Source organism: Heptranchias perlo, unplaced genomic scaffold (genome assembly GCF_035084215.1).
Source record: "Heptranchias perlo isolate sHepPer1 unplaced genomic scaffold, sHepPer1.hap1 HAP1_SCAFFOLD_154, whole genome shotgun sequence".
NCBI classification, from domain to species: Eukaryota; Metazoa; Chordata; class Chondrichthyes; order Hexanchiformes; family Hexanchidae; genus Heptranchias; species Heptranchias perlo.
In genome coordinates this window covers 709,630-731,993 of record NW_027138796.1, presented here as the reverse complement: position 1 = coordinate 731,993, position 22,364 = coordinate 709,630, and the positions used below count along the sequence as shown (strand labels likewise).

At 55.9% G+C, this 22,364-nt stretch overlaps 1 protein-coding gene across 1 annotated transcript; it reads left to right on the top strand.

The window, feature by feature from the left end:
• The first annotated feature begins 18,547 nt into the window (after positions 1 to 18,547).
• LOC137309219 (tubulin alpha-1 chain-like) lies at positions 18,548 to 22,104 on the top strand. The gene is made up of 4 exons (XM_067977480.1): positions 18,548 to 18,683; positions 18,817 to 18,965; positions 20,580 to 21,260; positions 21,785 to 22,104. The coding sequence occupies exons 1-4, from the start codon at positions 18,563 to 18,565 to the stop codon at positions 22,079 to 22,081; spliced, it is 1,248 nt and encodes a 415-aa protein (XP_067833581.1). The 5' UTR covers positions 18,548 to 18,562; the 3' UTR covers positions 22,082 to 22,104.
• The last annotated feature ends 260 nt before the right edge of the window (positions 22,105 to 22,364 follow it).

Below are 22,364 nucleotides of genomic sequence, written 5' to 3'. Positions count from 1 at the left end.
GATTGATGGGGTCGGAGGTTGGGGGTTTGATTGATGGGGGTCTGAAGTTAGGGTCCGATTGATGGGCTCTGAGGTTGGCGGTCGGATTGATGTCTCTGAGTTTGGGGGTCTGATTGATAGGGTCTGATGGCTGGGAGTCGCATTACTGGGGTCTCAGGTTGGCAGTCTGATTGATGGGGTCTGATTGATGGGGGTCTGATTTATGGGGATCTGATTGATGGGGTTCTGATGATTGGGGGTCTGATTAATGGGGACTGATTGATGGGGACTGATTGATGGGGACTGATTGATGGTAGTCCAATTGATGGGGTCTGCTGGTTCGGGTCTGATTGATGGGGTTCTCAGAACATAAGAACATAAGAACATAAGAAATTGGAGCAGGAGTCGGCCAATCGGCCCCTCGAGCCTGCTCCGCCATTCAATAAGATCATGGCTGATCTGATCCCAACCACAAATCTAAAGAACACAAGAAGTCGGAGCAGGACCCGGCCACATAGCCCCTGGGCCCTCTCCGCCACCCACAGGGCATTGACCGATCCGAACTCAGCTTCATGTCCAATTTCCTGCCCGCTCCCCATAACCCCTAATTTGCTTTACTTCTAGGAAACTGTCTATTTCTGTTTTAAATTTATCTAATGATGTAGCTTCCACAGCTTCCTGGGGCAGCAAATTCCACAGACCTACCACCCTCTGAGTGAAGAAGTTTCTCCTCATCTCAGTTTTGAAAGAGCAGCCCCTTATTCTAAGATTATGCCCCCTAGTTCTAGTTTCACCCATCTTTGGGAACATCCTTACTGCATCCACCCGATCAAGACCCTTCACAATCTTATATGTTTCAATAAGATCGCCTCTCATTCTTCTGAACTCCAATGAGTAGAGTCCCAATCTACTCAACCTCTCCTCATATGTCCGCCCCCTCATCCCCGGGATTAACCGAGTGAACCTTCTTTGTACTCCCTCAAGACCCTAGGATGGAAGCCATCAGGTCCAGGGGATTTATCCGCCTTGAGTCCCCTTGAGTTCTGTAGCCGCTCCGAGACATCCTTGATCCTTGCACCAGGGAGGCAACACACCATCCTGGAGTCTCGGTTGCGGCCGCAGAAACGCCTGTCTATTCCCCTTACAATTGAGTCCCCTATCACTATAGCTCTGCCACTCTTTTTCCTCCCAGCCTGTGCAGCAGAGCTACCCGTGGTGCCAGGAGGTTGGCTGCTGCTGCCTTCCCCTGATAAGTCATCCCCCCCAACAGCATCCAAAGTGGCATATCTGTTTGAGAGGGGGATGGCCACAGGGGACCCCTGCACTACCTGCCTGCATCTCTTACTCTTCCTGGTGGTCACCCATTCACTTCCTGCCTGTATACCCTTTACCTGCGGTGTGACCAACTCGCTAAACGTGCTATCCACGAGTTTCTCTGCATCGCGGATGCTCCACAGTGAGTCCACCCGCAGCTCCAGCTCCGAGATACGATCGGTCAGTAGCTGCAGGTGGACACACTTCCCGCACACATGGTCGGCAGGGACACTGGTAGTGTCCATGACTTCCCACATCTTGCAGGAGGAGCATATCACGGGTGCGAGGTCTGCTGCCATGACTTGCCTCAGCTGAGTTACCCCTTTTAAATTACGTTGAAATTAGAAAATGTTAACTATACTAGGGACCTAGGTTCACTAAAAAAAAACACTATCTGCTATAAAACCTGCAGATCTTCCCTTTCTTATTACTTTACTTACAGTAAAATGGTAGAAATACTCACCTGAACCTACTCACCAATCAGCTGCCTCCCCTGTGCCGCGTCACTTTCTGACTGGTGACGTCACCCCGAACTGCCGCTGGTCTCAGAGTCTCGCTCTCAGAGTAAGCTCTGGTCTCGCTCTCTCCGCGCTGTTTATATCTCCGCTCTGGTCTCGCTCTCTCCCGCCGCTCACCGACTGAACTCTTGCTCTCTCCGCGCTGTTTTTATCCCCGCTCTGGTCTCGCTCTTTACCGCCGCTCACCGACTGAACTCTTGCTCTCTCCGCGCTGTTTTTATCCCCGCTCTGGTCTCGCTCTCTCCCGCCGCTCACCGACTGAACTCTTGCTCTCTCCGCGCTGTTTTTATCCCCGCTCTGGTCTCGCTCTTTACCGCCGCTCACCGCTCTCAGGTCCACTACCGCTCTGCAGGAAAAGCAAGGCAAAGCAGCACCTCCTTCCCCCACTTCACCAAACTCCCACACGTACCGAACTCTCAGCACACTGTGTTGTCCTCACACCGTGCTGTCCGCACTGACAGGCCCCTGTATTTCTACAGTTGAGACTCAGATGAGTCAGGCCTGCCCCACCTTCAGGGACCAATTGAATCTAGCTAACCAATTAACTTGCGACAGCAGCTCTCTGCTGAAGCCTGACAGAAACTTAGAAATTTAAACTTTTAAATTGACCTTAAACAGTTGAAGCAATATGCACTAGATTTAAGGAGATTAACCCTTCGACTCCCACACGTACCGAACTCTCAGCACACTGTGTTGTCCTCACACCGTCTGAGGGTTGGGGTCTGATTGATGGGGTCTGGGGGTTGGGGGTCTGATTGTTGGGGTCGGATTGTGGGGGGTCTGATTGATGGGGTCTGGGGGTTGAGGGTCTGATTGATGGGGTTTGAGGTTGGGGGTCTGATTGATGGGGTCTGATTGTGGGGGGTCTGATTGATGGGGTCTGGGGTTTGGGGGTCTGATTGATGGGGTCTGAGGGTTAGGGGTCTGATTGATGGGGTCTGAGGTTGGGGGTCTGATGGATGGGGTATGATGGTTGGGGGTCTGATTGATGGGATCTGATGGTTGAGGGTCTGATTGATGGGGTCTGGGGGTTGGGGTCTGATTGATGGGGTCTGGGGGTTGGGGGTCTGATTGATGGGGTCTGAGGGTTGGGGTCTGATTGATGGGGTCTGATAGTTCGGGGTCTGATTAATGGGGTCTGAGGGTTGGGTTCTGATTGATGGGGTCTGGGGGTTGTGGGTCTGATTGATGGGGTCTGGGGGTTGAGGGTCTGATTGATGGGGTCTGGGGGTTGGGGGTCTGATTGATGGGGAATGGGGGTTGGGGGTCTGATTGATGGGGTCTGGGGGTTGGGGGTCTGATTGATGGGGTCTGGGTGTTGGGGGTCTGATTGATGGGGCCTGGGGGTTGGGGGTCTGATTGTTGGGGTCGGATTGTGGGGGGTCTGATTGATGGGGTCTGGGGGTTGGGGGTCTGATTGATGGGGTCTGTGCGTTGGGGGTCTGATTGGTGGGGTCTGGGGGTTGGGGGTCTGATTGATGGGGTCTGGGTGTTGGGGATCTGAATGATGGGGGCTGGGGGTTGGGGGTCTGATTGTTGGGGTCGGATTGTGGGGGGTCTGATTGATGGGGTCTGGGGGTTGAGGGTCTGATTGATGGGGTCTGAGGGTTGGGGGGTCTGATTGATGGGGTCTGGTGTTTGGGGGTCTGATTGGTGGGGTCTGGGGGTTGCGGGTCTGATTGATGGGGTCTGGGGGTTGCGGGTCTGATTGATGGGGTCTGGGGGTTGGGGGTCTGATTGATGGGATGTGGGGGTTGGGGGTCTGATTGATGGGGTCTGGGGGTTGGGGTTCTGATTGATGGGGTCTGGGCTTTTGATTGATGGAGTCTGGGGGTTGGGGCTCTGATTGATGGGTTCTGGGAGTTGGGGATCTGATTGATGGGGTCTGGGGGTTGGGGGTCTGATTGATGGGGTCTGAGGGTTGGGGGTCTGATTGATGGGGTCTGGGGGTTGGGGGTCTGATTGATGGGGTCTGGGGGTTGTGGGTCTGATTGATGGGGTCTGGGCGTTGGGGGTCTGATTGATGGGGTCTGGGGGTTGGGGGTCTGATTGATGGGGTCTGGGCGTTGGGGGTCTGATTGATAGGGTCTGGGGGTTGGGGGTCTTATTGATGGGGGTTGGGGGTCTGATTGATGGGGTCTGGGGGTTGGGTGTCTGATTGATGGGGTCTGGGGGTTGGGGGTCTGATTGATGGGGTCTGGGCGTTGGGGGTCTGATTGATAGGGTCTGGGGGTTGGGGGTCTTATTGATGGGGTTTGGGGGTCTGATTGATGGGGTCTGGGGGTTGGGGGTCTGATTGATGGGGTCTGGGGGTTGGGGGTCTGATTGATGGAGTCTGCGGGTTGGGTGTCTGATTGATGGGGGTCTGATTGATGGGGTCTGGGGGTTGGGGGTCTGATTGATGGAGTCTGCGGGTTGGGGGTCTGATTGATGGGGGTCTGATTGATGGGGGTCTGATTGATGTCGTTTGATTGACGGGGTCTGTTTGATGGGTTCTGTTTGATGGGGGTCTGATTGATGTGGTCTGATTGTTGGGGACTGGTTGATTCGGGTCTGATTGATGGGGACTGATAGTTGGGAGTCTGATCGATGGGAGTCTGATTGATGGGATCCCAATGATGAGATCTGTTTGATTGCATCTGATTGATGGCGATCTGGTTGAGGGGGAACTGATTGATCGAGGTTTGATGGTTGAGGATCTGATTGATGGGGTCTGAGGGTTGGGGGTCTGATTGATGGGGTCTGGGGGTTGGGGGTCTGATTGATGGGGTCTGGGGGTTGGGGGTCTGATTAATGGGGTCTGGGCCTGGGAATCTGATTGATGGGGTCTCAGGTTGGTGGTCTGATTGATGGGGTCTGGGGGTTGTGGGTCTGATTGATGGGGTCTGGGCGTTGGGGGTCTGATTGATGGGGTCTGGGGTTTGGGGGTTTGAGTGATGGGGTCTGGGCGTTGGGGGTCTGATTGATGGGGTCTGGGGGTTGGGGGTCTGATTGATTGGGTCTGAGGGTTGGGGGTCTGATTGATGGGGTCTGGGGGTTGGGGGTCTGAGGGTTGGGGGTCTGATTGATGGGGTCGGGGGGCTGGGGGTCTGATTGATAGGGTCTCAGGTTGGGGGTCTGATTGATGGGGTCTGGTGGTTGGGGGTCTAATTGATGGGGTCGGGGGGTCTGATTGATGGGGTCCGTGGGTTGGGGGTCTGATTGATGGGTTCTGGGGGTTGGGGGTCTGATTGATGTGGTCTGAGGGTTGAGGGTCCGATTGATGGGGTCTGGGGGTTGGGAGTCTGATTGATGGGGTCTGTGTGTTGGGGGTCTGATTGGTGGGGTCTGGGGGTTGGGGGTCTGAGTGTTGGGGGTCTGATTGATGGGGTCTGAGGGTTGGGGGTCTGATTGATGGGGACTGATAGTTGGGAGTCTGATCGATGGGAGTCTGATTGATGGGATCCCAATGATGAGATCTGTTTGATTGCATCTGATTGATGGCGATCTGGTTGAGGGGGAACTGATTGATCGAGGTTTGATGGTTGAGGATCTGATTGATGGGGTCTGAGGGTCGGGGGTCTGATTGATGTGGTCTGGGGGATGGGGGTCTGAGGGTTGGGGGTCTGATTGATGGGGACTGATAGTTGGGAGTCTGATTGATGGGGTCTGAGGGTTGGGGGTCTGATTGATGCGGTCTGGGAGTTGCGGGTCTGATTGATGGGGTCTGAGGGTTGAGGGTCTGATTAATGGGGTCTGGGCCTGGGGATCTGATTGATGGGGTCTGGGGGTTGGGGTCTGATTGATGGGGTCTGGGCGTTGGGGATCTGATTGATGGGGTCTGGGGGTTGGGGGTCTGATTGATGGGGTCTGGGGGTTGGCGGTCTGATTGATGGGGTCTGGGGGTTGGGGGTCTGAGGGTTGGGGGTCTGATTGATGGGGTCGGGGGGCTGGGGGGTCTGATTGATGGGGTCTCAGGTTGGGGGTCTGATTGATGGGGTCTGGTGGTTGGGGGTCTGATTGATGGGGTCTGGGGGTTGGGGGTCTGATTGATGGAGTCTGGGGGTTGGGGGTCTGATTGATGGGGTCTGGGGGTTGGGGGTCTGATTGATTGGGTCTGGGGGTTGGGGGTCTGATTGATGGGGTCTGGGGGTTGGGGGTCTGATTGATGGGGTCTGGGGGTTGGGGGTCTGATTGATGGGGTCTGGGGGTTGGGGGTCTGATTGATGGGGTCTGGGGGTTGGGGGTCTGATTGATGGGGTCTGGGGGTTGGGGGTCTGATTGATGGGGTCTGGGGGTTGGGGGTCTGATTGATGGGGTCTGGGGGTTGGGGGTCTGAGTGTTGGGGGTCTGATTGATGGGGTCTGAGGGTTGGGGGTCTGATTGATGCGGTCTGGGAGTTGCGGGTCTGATTGATGGGGTCTGAGGGTTGAGGGTCTGATTAATGGGGTCTGGGCCTGGGTATCTGATTGATGGGGTCTCAGGTTGGTGGTCTGATTGATGGGGTCTGGGGGTTGTGGGTCTGATTGATGGGGTCTGGGCGTTGGGGGTCTGATTGATGGGGTCTGGGGTTTGGGGGTTTGAGTGATGGGGTCTGGGCGTTGGGGGTCTGATTGATGGGGTCTGATTGATTGGGTCTGTCTGAGGGTTGGGGGTCTGATTGATGGGGTCTGGGGGTTGGGGGTCTGAGGGTTGGGGGTCTGATTGATGGGGTCGGGGGGCTGGGGGGCTGATTGATGGGGTCTCAGGTTGGGGGTCTGATTGATGGGGTCTGGTGGTTGGGGGTCTAATTGATGGGATCGGGGGGTCTGATTGATGGGGTCCGTGGGTTGGGGGTCTGATTGATGGGTTCTGGGGGTTGGGGGTCTGATTGATGTGGTCTGGGGGTTGGGGGTCTGAGTGTTGGCGGTCTGATTGATGGGGTCTGGGGGTTGGGGGTCTGATTGATGGGGTCTGAGGTTTGGGAGTCTGATTGTTGGGGTCTGGGGGTCTGAGGTTTGGGGGTCTGATTGATCGGGGTCTGAGGGTTGGGGGTGTGATTGATGGGTATCTGAGGGTTTGGGGTCTGAGGGCTGGGGTTCTGATTGATGGGGTCTGAGGGTTGGGGGTCTGATTGATGGGGTCTGAGGGTTGGGGGTGTGATTGATGGGGTCTGAGGGCTGGGGGTCTGATTGATGGGGTCTGAGGGTTATGGGTCTGATTGATGGGGTCTGAGGGTGTGGGGCCTGATTGATGGGGTCTGAGGGTTGGGGGGTCTGATTGATGGGGTCTGGTGTTTGGGGGTCTGATTGATGGGGTCTGGGGGTTGGGGGTCTGATTGATGTGGTCTGAGGGTTGTGGGTCTGATTGATGGGGAATGGGGGTTGGGGGTCTGATTGATGGGGTCTGGGGGTTGGGGGTCTGATTGATGGGGTCTGGGGGTTGGGGGTCTGATTGATGGGGTCTGAGGGTTGGGGGTCTGATTGATGGGGTCTGGGGGTTGGGGGTCTGATTGATGGGGTCTCGGTGTTGGGGGTCTGATTGATGGGGCCTGGGGGTTGGGGGTCTGATTGATGGGGTCTGTGTGTTGGGTGTCTGATTGGTGGGGTCTGGGGGTTGGGGGTCTGATTGATGGGGTCTGTGTGTTGGGGGTCTCATTGATGGGGTCTGGGGGTTGGGGGTCAGATTGATGGGGTCTGGGGGTTGCGGGTCTGATTGATGGGGTCTGGGGGTTGGGGGTCTGATTGATGGGGTCGGAGGTTGGGGGTTTGATTGATGGGGGTCTGAAGTTAGGGTCCGATTGATGGGCTCTGAGGTTGGGGGTCGGATTGATGTCTCTGAGTTTGGGGGTCTGATTGATAGGGTCTGATGGCTGGGAGTCGCATTACTGGGGTCTCAGGTTGGCAGTCTGATTGATGGGGTCTGATTGATGGGGGTCTGATTTATGGGGATCTGATTGATGGGGTTCTGATGATTGGGGGTCTGATTAATGGGGACTGATTGATGGGGACTGATTGATGGGGACTGATTGATGGTAGTCCAATTGATGGGGTCTGCTGGTTCGGGTCTGATTGATGGGGTTCTCAGAACATAAGAACATAAGAACATAAGAAATTGGAGCAGGAGTCGGCCAATCGGCCCCTCGAGCCTGCTCCGCCATTCAATAAGATCATGGCTGATCTGATCCCAACCACAAATCTAAAGAACACAAGAAGTCGGAGCAGGACCCGGCCACATAGCCCCTGGGCCCTCTCCGCCACCCACAGGGCATTGACCGATCCGAACTCAGCTTCATGTCCAATTTCCTGCCCGCTCCCCATAACCCCTAATTTGCTTTACTTCTAGGAAACTGTCTATTTCTGTTTTAAATTTATCTAATGATGTAGCTTCCACAGCTTCCTGGGGCAGCAAATTCCACAGACCTACCACCCTCTGAGTGAAGAAGTTTCTCCTCATCTCAGTTTTGAAAGAGCAGCCCCTTATTCTAAGATTATGCCCCCTAGTTCTAGTTTCACCCATCTTTGGGAACATCCTTACTGCATCCACCCGATCAAGACCCTTCACAATCTTATATGTTTCAATAAGATCGCCTCTCATTCTTCTGAACTCCAATGAGTAGAGTCCCAATCTACTCAACCTCTCCTCATATGTCCGCCCCCTCATCCCCGGGATTAACCGAGTGAACCTTCTTTGTACTCCCTCAAGACCCTAGGATGGAAGCCATCAGGTCCAGGGGATTTATCCGCCTTGAGTCCCCTTGAGTTCTGTAGCCGCTCCGAGACATCCTTGATCCTTGCACCAGGGAGGCAACACACCATCCTGGAGTCTCGGTTGCGGCCGCAGAAACGCCTGTCTATTCCCCTTACAATTGAGTCCCCTATCACTATAGCTCTGCCACTCTTTTTCCTCCCAGCCTGTGCAGCAGAGCTACCCGTGGTGCCAGGAGGTTGGCTGCTGCTGCCTTCCCCTGATAAGTCATCCCCCCCAACAGCATCCAAAGTGGCATATCTGTTTGAGAGGGGGATGGCCACAGGGGACCCCTGCACTACCTGCCTGCATCTCTTACTCTTCCTGGTGGTCACCCATTCACTTCCTGCCTGTATACCCTTTACCTGCGGTGTGACCAACTCGCTAAACGTGCTATCCACGAGTTTCTCTGCATCGCGGATGCTCCACAGTGAGTCCACCCGCAGCTCCAGCTCCGAGATACGATCGGTCAGTAGCTGCAGGTGGACACACTTCCCGCACACATGGTCGGCAGGGACACTGGTAGTGTCCATGACTTCCCACATCTTGCAGGAGGAGCATATCACGGGTGCGAGGTCTGCTGCCATGACTTGCCTCAGCTGAGTTACCCCTTTTAAATTACGTTGAAATTAGAAAATGTTAACTATACTAGGGACCTAGGTTCACTAAAAAAAAACACTATCTGCTATAAAACCTGCAGATCTTCCCTTTCTTATTACTTTACTTACAGTAAAATGGTAGAAATACTCACCTGAACCTACTCACCAATCAGCTGCCTCCCCTGTGCCGCGTCACTTTCTGACTGGTGACGTCACCCCGAACTGCCGCTGGTCTCAGAGTCTCGCTCTCAGAGTAAGCTCTGGTCTCGCTCTCTCCGCGCTGTTTATATCTCCGCTCTGGTCTCGCTCTCTCCCGCCGCTCACCGACTGAACTCTTGCTCTCTCCGCGCTGTTTTTATCCCCGCTCTGGTCTCGCTCTTTACCGCCGCTCACCGACTGAACTCTTGCTCTCTCCGCGCTGTTTTTATCCCCGCTCTGGTCTCGCTCTCTCCCGCCGCTCACCGACTGAACTCTTGCTCTCTCCGCGCTGTTTTTATCCCCGCTCTGGTCTCGCTCTTTACCGCCGCTCACCGCTCTCAGGTCCACTACCGCTCTGCAGGAAAAGCAAGGCAAAGCAGCACCTCCTTCCCCCACTTCACCAAACTCCCACACGTACCGAACTCTCAGCACACTGTGTTGTCCTCACACCGTGCTGTCCGCACTGACAGGCCCCTGTATTTCTACAGTTGAGACTCAGATGAGTCAGGCCTGCCCCACCTTCAGGGACCAATTGAATCTAGCTAACCAATTAACTTGCGACAGCAGCTCTCTGCTGAAGCCTGACAGAAACTTAGAAATTTAAACTTTTAAATTGACCTAAACAGTTGAAGCAATATGCACTAGATTTAAGGAGATTAACCCTTCGACTCCCACACGTACCGAACTCTCAGCACACTGTGTTGTCCTCACACCGTCTGAGGGTTGGGGTCTGATTGATGGGGTCTGGGGGTTGGGGGTCTGATTGTTGGGGTCGGATTGTGGGGGGTCTGATTGATGGGGTCTGGGGGTTGAGGGTCTGATTGATGGGGTTGAGGTTGGGGGTCTGATTGATGGGGTCTGATTGTGGGGGGTCTGATTGATGGGGTCTGGGGTTTGGGGGTCTGATTGATGGGGTCTGAGGGTTAGGGGTCTGATTGATGGGGTCTGAGGTTGGGGGTCTGATGGATGGGGTATGATGGTTGGGGGTCTGATTGATGGGATCTGATGGTTGAGGGTCTGATTGATGGGGTCTGGGGGTTGGGGTCTGATTGATGGGGTCTGGGGTTGGGGGTCTGATTGATGGGGTCTGAGGGTTGGGGTCTGATTGATGGGGTCTGATAGTTCGGGGTCTGATTAATGGGGTCTGAGGGTTGGGTTCTGATTGATGGGGTCTGGGGGTTGTGGGTCTGATTGATGGGGTCTGGGGTTGAGGGTCTGATTGATGGGGTCTGGGGGTTGGGGGTCTGATTGATGGGGAATGGGGGTTGGGGGTCTGATTGATGGGGTCTGGGGGTTGGGGGTCTGATTGATGGGGTCTGGGTGTTGGGGGTCTGATTGATGGGGCCTGGGGGTTGGGGGTCTGATTGTTGGGGTCGGATTGTGGGGGGTCTGATTGATGGGGTCTGGGGGTTGGGGGTCTGATTGATGGGGTCTGTGCGTTGGGGTCTGATTGGTGGGGTCTGGGGGTTGGGGGTCTGATTGATGGGGTCTGGGTGTTGGGGATCTGAATGATGGGGGCTGGGGGTTGGGGGTCTGATTGTTGGGGTCGGATTGTGGGGGGTCTGATTGATGGGGTCTGGGGGTTGAGGGTCTGATTGATGGGGTCTGAGGGTTGGGGGGTCTGATTGATGGGGTCTGGTGTTTGGGGGTCTGATTGGTGGGGTCTGGGGGTTGCGGGTCTGATTGATGGGGTCTGGGGGTTGCGGGTCTGATTGATGGGGTCTGGGGGTTGGGGGTCTGATTGATGGGATGTGGGGGTTGGGGGTCTGATTGATGGGGTCTGGGGGTTGGGGTTCTGATTGATGGGGTCTGGGCTTTTGATTGATGGGGTCTGGGGGTTGGGGCTCTGATTGATGGGTTCTGGGAGTTGGGGATCTGATTGATGGGGTCTGGGGGTTGGGGGTCTGATTGATGGGGTCTGAGGGTTGGGGGTCTGATTGATGGGGTCTGGGGGTTGGGGGTCTGATTGATGGGGTCTGGGGGTTGTGGGTCTGATTGATGGGGTCTGGGCGTTGGGGGTCTGATTGATGGGGTCTGGGGGTTGGGGGTCTGATTGATGGGGTCTGGGCGTTGGGGGTCTGATTGATAGGGTCTGGGGGTTGGGGGTCTTATTGATGGGGGTTGGGGGTCTGATTGATGGGGTCTGGGGGTTGGGTGTCTGATTGATGGGGTCTGGGGGTTGGGGGTCTGATTGATGGGGTCTGGGCGTTGGGGGTCTGATTGATAGGGTCTGGGGGTTGGGGGTCTTATTGATGGGGTTTGGGGGTCTGATTGATGGGGTCTGGGGGTTGGGGGTCTGATTGATGGGGTCTGGGGGTTGGGGGTCTGATTGATGGAGTCTGCGGGTTGGGTGTCTGATTGATGGGGGTCTGATTGATGGGGTCTGGGGGTTGGGGGTCTGATTGATGGAGTCTGCGGGTTGGGGTCTGATTGATGGGGGTCTGATTGATGGGGGTCTGATTGATGTCGTTTGATTGACGGGGTCTGTTTGATGGGTTCTGTTTGATGGGGGTCTGATTGATGTGGTCTGATTGTTGGGGACTGGTTGATTCGGGTCTGATTGATGGGGACTGATAGTTGGGAGTCTGATCGATGGGAGTCTGATTGATGGGATCCCAATGATGAGATCTGTTTGATTGCATCTGATTGATGGCGATCTGGTTGAGGGGAACTGATTGATCGAGGTTTGATGGTTGAGGATCTGATTGATGGGGTCTGAGGGTTGGGGGTCTGATTGATGGGGTCTGGGGGTTGGGGGTCTGATTGATGGGGTCTGGGGGTTGGGGTCTGATTAATGGGGTCTGGGCCTGGGAATCTGATTGATGGGGTCTCAGGTTGGTGGTCTGAATGGTCTGATTGATGGGGTCTGGGGGTTGTGGGTCTGATTGATGGGGTCTGGGCGTTGGGGGTCTGATTGATGGGGTCTGGGGTTTGGGGGTTTGAGTGATGGGGTCTGGGCGTTGGGGGTCTGATTGATGGGGTCTGGGGGTTGGGGGTCTGATTGATTGGGTCTGAGGGTTGGGGGTCTGATTGATGGGGTCTGGGGGTTGGGGGTCTGAGGGTTGGGGGTCTGATTGATGGGGTCGGGGGGCTGGGGGTCTGATTGATAGGGTCTCAGGTTGGGGGTCTGATTGATGGGGTCTGGTGGTTGGGGGTCTAATTGATGGGGTCGGGGGGTCTGATTGATGGGGTCCGTGGGTTGGGGGTCTGATTGATGGGTTCTGGGGGTTGGGGGTCTGATTGATGTGGTCTGAGGGTTGAGGGTCCGATTGATGGGGTCTGGGGGTTGGGAGTCTGATTGATGGGGTCTGTGTGTTGGGGGTCTGATTGGTGGGGTCTGGGGGTTGGGGGTCTGAGTGTTGGGGGTCTGATTGATGGGGTCTGAGGGTTGGGGGTCTGATTGATGGGGACTGATAGTTGGGAGTCTGATCGATGGGAGTCTGATTGATGGGATCCCAATGATGAGATCTGTTTGATTGCATCTGATTGATGGCGATCTGGTTGAGGGGGAACTGATTGATCGAGGTTTGATGGTTGAGGATCTGATTGATGGGGTCTGAGGGTCGGGGGTCTGATTGATGTGGTCTGGGGGATGGGGGTCTGAGGGTTGGGGGTCTGATTGATGGGGACTGATAGTTGGGAGTCTGATTGATGGGGTCTGAGGGTTGGGGGTCTGATTGATGCGGTCTGGGAGTTGCGGGTCTGATTGATGGGGTCTGAGGGTTGAGGGTCTGATTAATGGGGTCTGGGCCTGGGGATCTGATTGATGGGGTCTGGGGGTTGGGGTCTGATTGATGGGGTCTGGGCGTTGGGGATCTGATTGATGGGGTCTGGGGGTTGGGGGTCTGATTGATGGGGTCTGGGGGTTGGCGGTCTGATTGATGGGGTCTGGGGGTTGGGGGTCTGAGGGTTGGGGGTCTGATTGATGGGGTCGGGGGGCTGGGGGTCTGATTGATGGGGTCTCAGGTTGGGGGTCTGATTGATGGGGTCTGGTGGTTGGGGGTCTGATTGATGGGGTCTGGGGGTTGGGGGTCTGATTGATGGAGTCTGGGGGTTGGGGGTCTGATTGATGGGGTCTGGGGGTTGGGGGTCTGATTGATTGGGTCTGGGGGTTGGGGGTCTGATTGATGGGGTCTGGGGGTTGGGGGTCTGATTGATGGGGTCTGGGGGTTGGGGGTCTGATTGATGGGGTCTGGGGGTTGGGGGTCTGATTGATGGGGTCTGGGGGTTGGGGGTCTGATTGATGGGGTCTGGGGGTTGGGGGTCTGATTGATGGGGTCTGGGGGTTGGGGGTCTGATTGATGGGGTCTGGGGGTTGGGGGTCTGAGTGTTGGGGGTCTGATTGATGGGGTCTGAGGGTTGGGGGTCTGATTGATGCGGTCTGGGAGTTGCGGGTCTGATTGATGGGGTCTGAGGGTTGAGGGTCTGATTAATGGGGTCTGGGCCTGGGTATCTGATTGATGGGGTCTCAGGTTGGTGGTCTGATTGATGGGGTCTGGGGGTTGTGGGTCTGATTGATGGGGTCTGGGCGTTGGGGGTCTGATTGATGGGGTCTGGGGTTTGGGGGTTTGAGTGATGGGGTCTGGGCGTTGGGGGTCTGATTGATGGGGTCTGATTGATTGGGTCTGTCTGAGGGTTGGGGGTCTGATTGATGGGGTCTGGGGGTTGGGGGTCTGAGGGTTGGGGGTCTGATTGATGGGGTCGGGGGGCTGGGGGGCTGATTGATGGGGTCTCAGGTTGGGGGTCTGATTGATGGGGTCTGGTGGTTGGGGGTCTAATTGATGGGATCGGGGGGTCTGATTGATGGGGTCCGTGGGTTGGGGGTCTGATTGATGGGTTCTGGGGGTTGGGGGTCTGATTGATGTGGTCTGAGGGTTGAGGGTCCGATTGATGGGGTCTGGGGGTTGGGGGTCTGAGTGTTGGGGGTCTGATTGATGGGGTCTGAGGGTTGGGGGTCTGATTGATGGAGACTGATAGTTGGGAGTCTGATCGATGGGAGTCTGATTGATGGGATCCCAATGATGAGATCTGTTTGATTGCATCTGATTGATGGCGATCTGGTTGAGGGGGAACTGATTGATCGAGGTTTGATGGTTGAGGATCTGATTGATGGGGTCACAGGGTCGGGGGTCTGATTGATGTGGTCTGGGGGATGGGGGTCTGAGGGTTGGGGGTCTGATTGATGGGGTCTGGGGGTTGGGGGTCTGATTGATGGGGTCTGAGGGTTGGGGGTCTGATTGATGCGGTCTGGGAGTTGCGGGTCTGATTGATGGGGTCTGAGGGTTGAGGGTCTGATTAATGGGGTCTGGGCCTGGGGATCTGATTGATGGGGTCTGGGGGTTGGGGTCTGATTGATGGGGTCTGGGGGTTGGGGGTTTGATTGATGGGGTCTGGGGGTTGGGGGTCTGATTGATGGTGTCTGGGGGTTGGGGGTCTGATTGATGGGGTCTGGGGGTTGGGGGTCTGATTGATTGGGTCTGAGGGTTGGGGGTCTGATTGATGGGGTCTGGGGGTTGGGGGTCTGAGGGTTGGGGGTCTGATTGATGGGGTCGGGGGGCTGGGGGTCTGATTGATGGGGTCTGGGGGTTGGGGGTCTGATTGATGGGGTCTGGGGGTTGGGGGTCTGATTGATGGGGTCTGGGGGTTGGAGGTCTGATTGATGGGGTCTGGGGGTTGGGGGTCTGATTGATGGGGTCTGGGGGTTGGGGGTCTGATTGATGGGGTCTGGGGGTTGGAGGTCTGATTGATGGGGTCTGGGGGTTGGGGGTCTGATTGATGGGGTCTGGGGGTTGGGGGTCTGATTGATGGGGTCTGGGGGTTGGGGGTCTGATTGATGGGGTCTGGGGGTTGCGGGTCTGATTGATGGGGTCTGGGGGTTGGGGGTCTGATTGATGGGGTCTGGGGGTTGGGGGTCTGATTGATGGGGTCTGGGGGTTGGGGGTCTGATTGATGGGGTCTGGGGGTTGGGGGTCTGATTGATGGGGTCTGGGGGTTGGGGGTCTGATTGATGGGGTCTGGGGGTTGGGGGTCTGATTGATGGGGTCTGGGGGTTGGGGGTCTGATTGATGGGGTCTGGGGGTTGGGGGTCTGATTGATGGGGTCTGGGGGTTGGGGGTCTGATTGATGGGGTCTGGGGGTTGGGGGTCTGATTGATGGGGTCTGGGGGTTGGGGGTCTGATTGATGGGGTCTGGGGGTTGGGGGTCTGATTGATGGGGTCTGGGGGTTGCGGGTCTGATTGATGGGGTCTGGGGGTTGGGGGTCTGATTGATGGGGTCTGGGGGTTGGGGGTCTGATTGATGGGGTCTGGGGGTTGGGGGTCTGATTGATGGGGTCTGGGGGTTGGGGGTCTGATTGATGGGGTCTGGGGGTTGGGGGTCTGATTGATGGGGTCTGGGGGTTGGGGGTCTGATTGATGGGGTCTGGGGGTTGGGGGTCTGATTGATGGGGTCTGGGGGTTGGGGGTCTGATTGATGGGGTCTGGGGGTTGGGGGTCTGATTGATGGGGTCTGGGGGTTGGGGGTCTGATTGATGGGGTCTGGGGGTTGGGGGTCTGATTGATGGGGTCTGGGGGTTGGGGGTCTGATTGATGGGGTCTGGGGGTTGGGGGTCTGATTGATGGGGTCTGGGGGTAAGGGGAATTCTCTTGTTCCCTGGCGCTCCTCCCATAACAGAATGTTGCGAATTCTTGGTTCCGCCTTTTACACAATGAACCAATCAGCACTGAGCAACGTCGCTACGTTTAACAAAGCAACAATAGGTCATTGTTCTCACAGACCAATCAGAGCCCGATTTGCTGAATAGGAGGGTTCTATCGGGCGGGGTATAAATAGCGGGAGCGGCAGCACGAGGCACATTCTCAAGAGCTGCGAGAATAGGAGGAGATTATGGTGAGAGCTCACTGGGCAATGTACAGAGCGAGGGTGTTCCACCGAGACAGAGGGATCCACAGGGAGAGGGGGATCCACTGGGAGAGAGGGATTCACAGGGAGAGTGGGATCCAATGGGAGAGAGGGATCCACAGGGAGAGGGGGATCTACTGGGAGAGAGGGATTCACAGGGAGAGTGGGATCTACTGGGAGAGTGGATCCACAGGGAGAGTGGGATCTACTAGGAGAGAGGAATTCACAGGGAGAGAGGGATCCACTGGGAGAGAGGGATTCACAGGGAGAGTGGGATCTACTGGGAAAGAGGAATTCACAGGGAGAGAGGGATCCACTGGGAGAGAGGGATTCACAGGGAGAGGGGGATCCACTGGGAGAGAGGGATTCACAGGGAGAGTGGGATCTACTGGGAGAGAGGGATTCACAGGGAGAGTGGGATCTACTGGGAGAGAGGGATCCACAGGGAGAGTGGGATCCACTGGGAGAGTGGATCCACAGGGAGAGTGGGATCTACTGGGTGAAAGGAATTCACAGGGAGAGAGATATGTACTGGGAGAGTGGGATCCATAGAAAGAGAGGGGTCCACTGCGAGAGAGGGATTCACAGGGAGAGTGAGATCCATAGGAAGAGAGGGATCCACTGGGAGAGTGGGATCTACTGGGAGAGAGGATTTCACAGGGAGAGGGATCAACTGGGTGAAAGGAATTCACAGGGAGATAGGGGTCTACTGGGAGAGAGGAATCTCCTGGGAGAGAGGGATCCACAGGGAGAGTGGGATCCACTGGGAGAGAGGGATCCATTGGGAGAAAGGAATTCACAGGGAGAGAGGGATCTACTGGGAGAGAGGGAGTCACAGGGAGAGAGGGATCTCCTGGGACAGAGGGAGTCACAGGGAGAGAGGGATCCACTGGGAGAGAGCGATTCACAGGGAGGGAATAAATCCACAGGGAGATAAGTATCCACAAGGGGAGCGGGAGTCTCGGAGAGAGGGGGTTTCCATAGGGGATTGGTCAATCGGCATGGAGAGGAGGTGACCTGCGGGAGCGAGCGCGAATCCCCAGGGAGAGAGGAGGGATCCTGAGAGAGGGATCCACAGAGAAGGGATCCAAAGAAATCCATAGGTAGAGAGGGATCCACTGAGAGAGTTCTACAATGAGAAGTGACCCAAAGGGAGAGATGAGATCCATAGGGAGGTAAGATCCACAGGGAGAAGGCTCATCGACCTGGAGTGCGGGGGCTCCACAAGGAGAGTGAGGGGTAATCGACAGGGAGACATGGGGAATCCACGGGCAGTGTTGGAATCCATGGGGAGAGAGGGATTCCACATAAAGAGGCTCTGCAGTAAGAATGGGATTCCACAGGGAGCGAGGGGGTGGTTTCTAGAGGAAAACAGGGGTCCACAGGGATACAGGAGATCTGCTGGTAGAAGGGGAATCTGTAGGGAGAGAGGAAATCCACGTGTAAAGGGAAATCAACAGGAAGTGGGGAATCGACAAGTGGAGGGGCAATCTACAGGGAGAGGGGAACTACTGGGAGAGAGAAAGCATCCACTCAGACTGAGTGGAAGGGGCCCACAGGGAGAGAAGTATTCACATGGAGAGAAGAACAATCCACACGGAGAGATGGGGATCCCCAGGGAAAGAGGGATGGTCCACGGGGAGAGAGTGCTAATCAACAGGGGGAGAGAAGGGGCATCCAGAGGAGAGAGAATTCTACAGAGAGAGTAGGACCCAAAGGAAGAGAGAAGAGACCCAGTGGGAGAAGGGAGATCGACAGGGAGATGGATAATCAACAAGAAGGGCACCCACAGGGAGAGTGAGGGGTGATCCACAGGGACAGAGCAGGAATCCACAGGGAGAGTAGGAATACATGCAGGGAGAGAGAGAGTTAATCCACTGGTATGGTAGGAATCCATAAGATGAGCAAGAATCCACAGGAAGAAAGGATCTGCAGGGAAAATAGGAATCCACAGGGACAGAGGATCTGCATGAAGAATGGGAATCCACAGGAAGACAGTGGGAATCCACAGGGAGAGGGATATCCACAGGGAATGACAGCTGGAATTCACAGGCAAAGGGATCCACAAGGAGTGACAGGGAGATCCACAGGGAATTAAGGATTCGAGGAGAGTGGGATCCACTGGGAGAGTGGGATCCACTGGGAGAGAGAAGGGATCCACACACCCTTCTCCCTTCCACCTCCACTGACTGTATAAGGCATTGTCCTCCTACCTGTGTAAATAATCCTGTGTTCTCCACTCTTTAGCGTGAGTGTCTTTCAATCCACGCTGGCCAGGCAGGTGTGCAGATCGGCAATGCTTGCTGGGAGCTGTATTGCCTGGAGCATGGGATCCAACCAGATGGGCAGATGCCCAGTGACAAGACCATCGGAGGTGGGGACGACTCCTTCAACACCTTCTTCAGTGAGACGGGGGCGGGCAAGCACATCCCCCGAGCCGTGTTTGTAGATCTGGAGCCCACTGTGATCGGTAAGGGGAGAGATTGTTGATGTGTTAGGTGGTCAGTGCTCTCACTAAACTCGTTCAAGTATGGCCGGACTCGTATCAAAGTGCCTGGAACGTTTTGTGTTCAGGTTTTTAACTCTCCGTTCCCTGCCCCCAGATGAGGTCCGCACCGGCACCTACCGACAGCTCTTTCACCCCGAGCAACTCATCACCGGCAAGGAGGATGCGGCCAATAACTACGCACGGGGCCACTGCTCCATCGGCAAGGAGATCGTGGATCTGGTCTTGGATCGAATACGGAAGCTGGTAGGTTGTGTACTGGCTCCCGCAGCCTGATCCCGCTGCCCAATCCCATCATCTCCCTCCGCCCCGTCCCGCCATCGCTCCCTCCGCCCCGTCCCGCCATCGCTCCCTCCGCCCCGTCCCGCCATCGCTCCCTCCGCCCCGTCCCGCCGTCGCTCCCTCCGCCCCGTCCCGCCTTCGCTCCCACCGCCCCGTCCCGCCGTCGCTCCCACCGCCCCGTCCCGCCATCGCTCCCACCGCCCCGTCCCGCCATCTCTCCCACCGCCCCGTCCCGCCATCGCTCCCACCGCCCCGTCCCGCCATCGCTCCCTCCGCCCCGTCCCGCCATCGCTCCCTCCGCCCCGTCCCGCCATCGCTCCCTCCGCCCCGTCCCGCCATCGCTCCCTCCGCCCCCTCCCACCATCTCTCCCACCGCCCAATACAACTGGTAGAATTAAAATCTTACAGCTGACGAAGTGTCACGAGTAAAGAAATCCTGCTTATTCTCTCCAGTATCACTTATTGATGTCCCTTCCACTGCCCATTCAGGAAAAAAGCAGCCAATAACAATGCTGAAAAGTGGATGGGAATTTCCTTGGAATTTCTCCCAATTGGCCGCACAAACTTCGGAAGATCGGTGTTCTTCCTGTTTACATAGAGCCGGCCTTTGTTCAAGTCCTTTGAGTGGCCATTTTGGTTTCCCATGCACCCTACAATATTCGATGCCTGATGGTCCCTTCCCTGACTCTTCCTGCCCCCCCAACCTCAATTACTCTCCCAACTCCCCCAGTGCTTCCACCCTTGGTTCCGCACTCCCTCCACCCCAATTCATTACTCTCTCCCCCAGGCTTCCACTGCCCCTTCTCCCCATCTCCCACTGCCCCTTCTCCCCATCTCCCACTGCCCCTTCTCCCCATCTCCCACTGCCCCTTGTCCCCATCTCCCGCCGCCCCTTGTCCCCATCTCCCGCCGCCCGTTGTCCCCATCTCCCGCCGCCCCTTGTCCCCATCTCCCGCCGCCCCTTGTCCCCATCTCCCGCCGCCCCTTGTCCCCATCTCCCGCCGCCCCTTGTCCCCATCTCCCGCCGCCCCTTGTCCCCATCTCCCGCCGCCCCTTGTCCCCATCTCCCGCCGCCCCTTGTCCCCATCTCCCGCTGCCCCTTCTCCCCATCTCCCGCTGCCCCTTGTCCCCATCTCCCGCCGCCCCTTGTCCCCATCTCCCGCCGCCCCTTGTCCCCATCTCCCGCCGCCCCATTCTCACCAGCTCCTACTCTCCATTCTCACCATCTCCCATTCTGCCTTCTCCCCATCTCCCTTCTCCCCATCTCCCTTCTCCCCATCTCCCTTCTCCCACTCTCCCTTCTCCCACTCTCCCTTCTCCCCATCTCCCACTCTCCCTTCTCCCCATGTCCCACTCTCCCTTCTCCCCATCTCCCTTCTCCCCATCTCCCACTGCCCCTTCTCCCCATCTCCCACTCTCCCTTCTCCCCATCTCCCACTGCCCCTTCTCACCAGCTCCCACTGCCCTGTCCCACCAGGGACGGTCAGTATCTTTGCTCCTGTCCTGTGTTCACTGTCCTTTGACGATAGATTCCATTTCCTGCTCCCTTTTAATGTTTTGTACCTTCTTTGCCCACAGGCTGACCAGTGCACGGGACTCCAGGGTTTCCTCATTTTCCACAGTTTCGGGGGTGGGACCGGCTCGGGTTTTACATCCCTTCTGATGGAGAGACTATCTGTGGACTACGGCAAGAAATCCAAACTGGAGTTTGCCATTTACCCTGCGCCGCAGATTTCCACTGCGGTGGTCGAGCCGTACAACTCCGTGCTCGTCACCCACTGCACCCTCGAGCACTCTGACTGCGCCTTCATGGTCGACAACGAGGCCATTTACGACATATGTCGGCGTAACCTTGACATTGAGCGTCCAACGTACACCAATCTCAACCGTCTTGTTGGACAGATAGTGTCGTCCATCACGGCGTCACTACGGTTCGACGGTGCCCTCAATGTGGACCTGACTGAGTTCCAAACCAACCTGGTCCCCTATCCCCGCATTCATTTCCCACTGGCAACCTATGCCCCCCTTATTTCGGCCGAGAAGGCTTACCACGAGCAAATAACTGTGGCAGAGATCACCAACGCCTGCTTTGAGCCAGCCAATCAGATGGTGAAGTGCGACCCCCGCCAGGGCAAGTACATGGCGTGCTGCATGCTGTACCGAGGAGATGTCGTGCCAAAGGATGTCAACGCCTCCATCGCCACCATCAAAACCAAGCGCTCGATCCAGTTTGTTGATTGGTGCCCGACCGGGTTCAAGGTAAGTGTGGGTTTTGTGCTCAATCCATGGGGCTCTGGGGAAACATGGATTCTGACAATCTGATATCCCACGTGAACAATACGTCTGTTCAGTCTGGGTCAAAAGCTGTCCCTCCTTTCAGACCCTCCCCATTCCTGGCCCAAAGAGGAGCTCCCTCTGAGGCTGTAGGTGGAATTGTCTCAGTTCTAATCCTGGATTGCAGCCCTGAATGTTCCAGGAAAAGTCCAGCCTTAAACAAGGAAAAGGCATCCTGAAAAATGGAGGGCCTCATTGGAGAAGATGAAATGAAGAAAAGAATTATCCCTGAATCCAGCCTCATTACACAGGGACCCTCCATCAGAAACTGAAACTGTAAAACTGGGAGACGAGCCCAGTGAATAACCAGAGTCAGGTTTTTGTACAGTAAAAGACACAAACTGGTTCTTAAATTTATCTTTCTGATAATTAAGTGGTTCCCAACGGCTCTGATTTTGAACCTCCTATTTTGTGCAACTGAAATCTAAAGAATTTTCTTTTCCCCACAGGTTGGCATCAACTACCAGCCCCCGACGGTGGTGCCAGGGGGCGATCTGGCAAAGGTGCAACGTGCCCTCTGTATGCTGAGCAACACCACCGCCATTGCCTTGGCTTGGACCCGCCTCAACCTCAAATTCGATAAGATGTACGCCAAGCGGGCCTTTGTCCACTGGTACGTGGGGGAGGGGCTGGAGGAAGGGGAGTTCCAGGACGCACGGGAGGACCTGGCCTCACTCGAGAAGGATTACGAAGAGGTGGCCGTCGATTCTTCCTCGCTGGACAGAAAGGCGGAGGAGGAAGAATAAGATTTATTCATTTAGAAAGTAAAAAGAGTTTAACTTTAATTCACATTTATCTTGCAAATTATATTTAAGAAAATAAATATTTTTGAATGATTTTGTAATTGTGTCGATTTAAAAGCCACAAATACATGACAAGGGATTGAGAAACACCGTGTAAAAGAAGCTGTTTGAAGTGAGAAGAGGATCAATGGACCCAGAATGGGGGTTAATCAAACTCCGTCCTGGTGTCAGAGAACTTCAGTCATTAAAACACTGTCCAGTCTGATAGATGTGGCACTGAAGATAA

Excerpts from the sequence above, each read along its gene's own strand:
- LOC137309219 (XM_067977480.1), top strand. The coding sequence starts at position 18,563 with ATGCCCAGTGACAAGACCATCGGAGGTGGGGACGACTCCTTCAACACC. Across the intron at positions 18,684-18,816 it reads TCTGGAGCCCACTGTGATCG|ATGAGGTCCGCACCGGCACC; the intron begins GTAAGGGGAGAG and ends CCCTGCCCCCAG. Across the intron at positions 21,261-21,784 it reads GGTGCCCGACCGGGTTCAAG|GTTGGCATCAACTACCAGCC; the intron begins GTAAGTGTGGGT and ends TTTTCCCCACAG.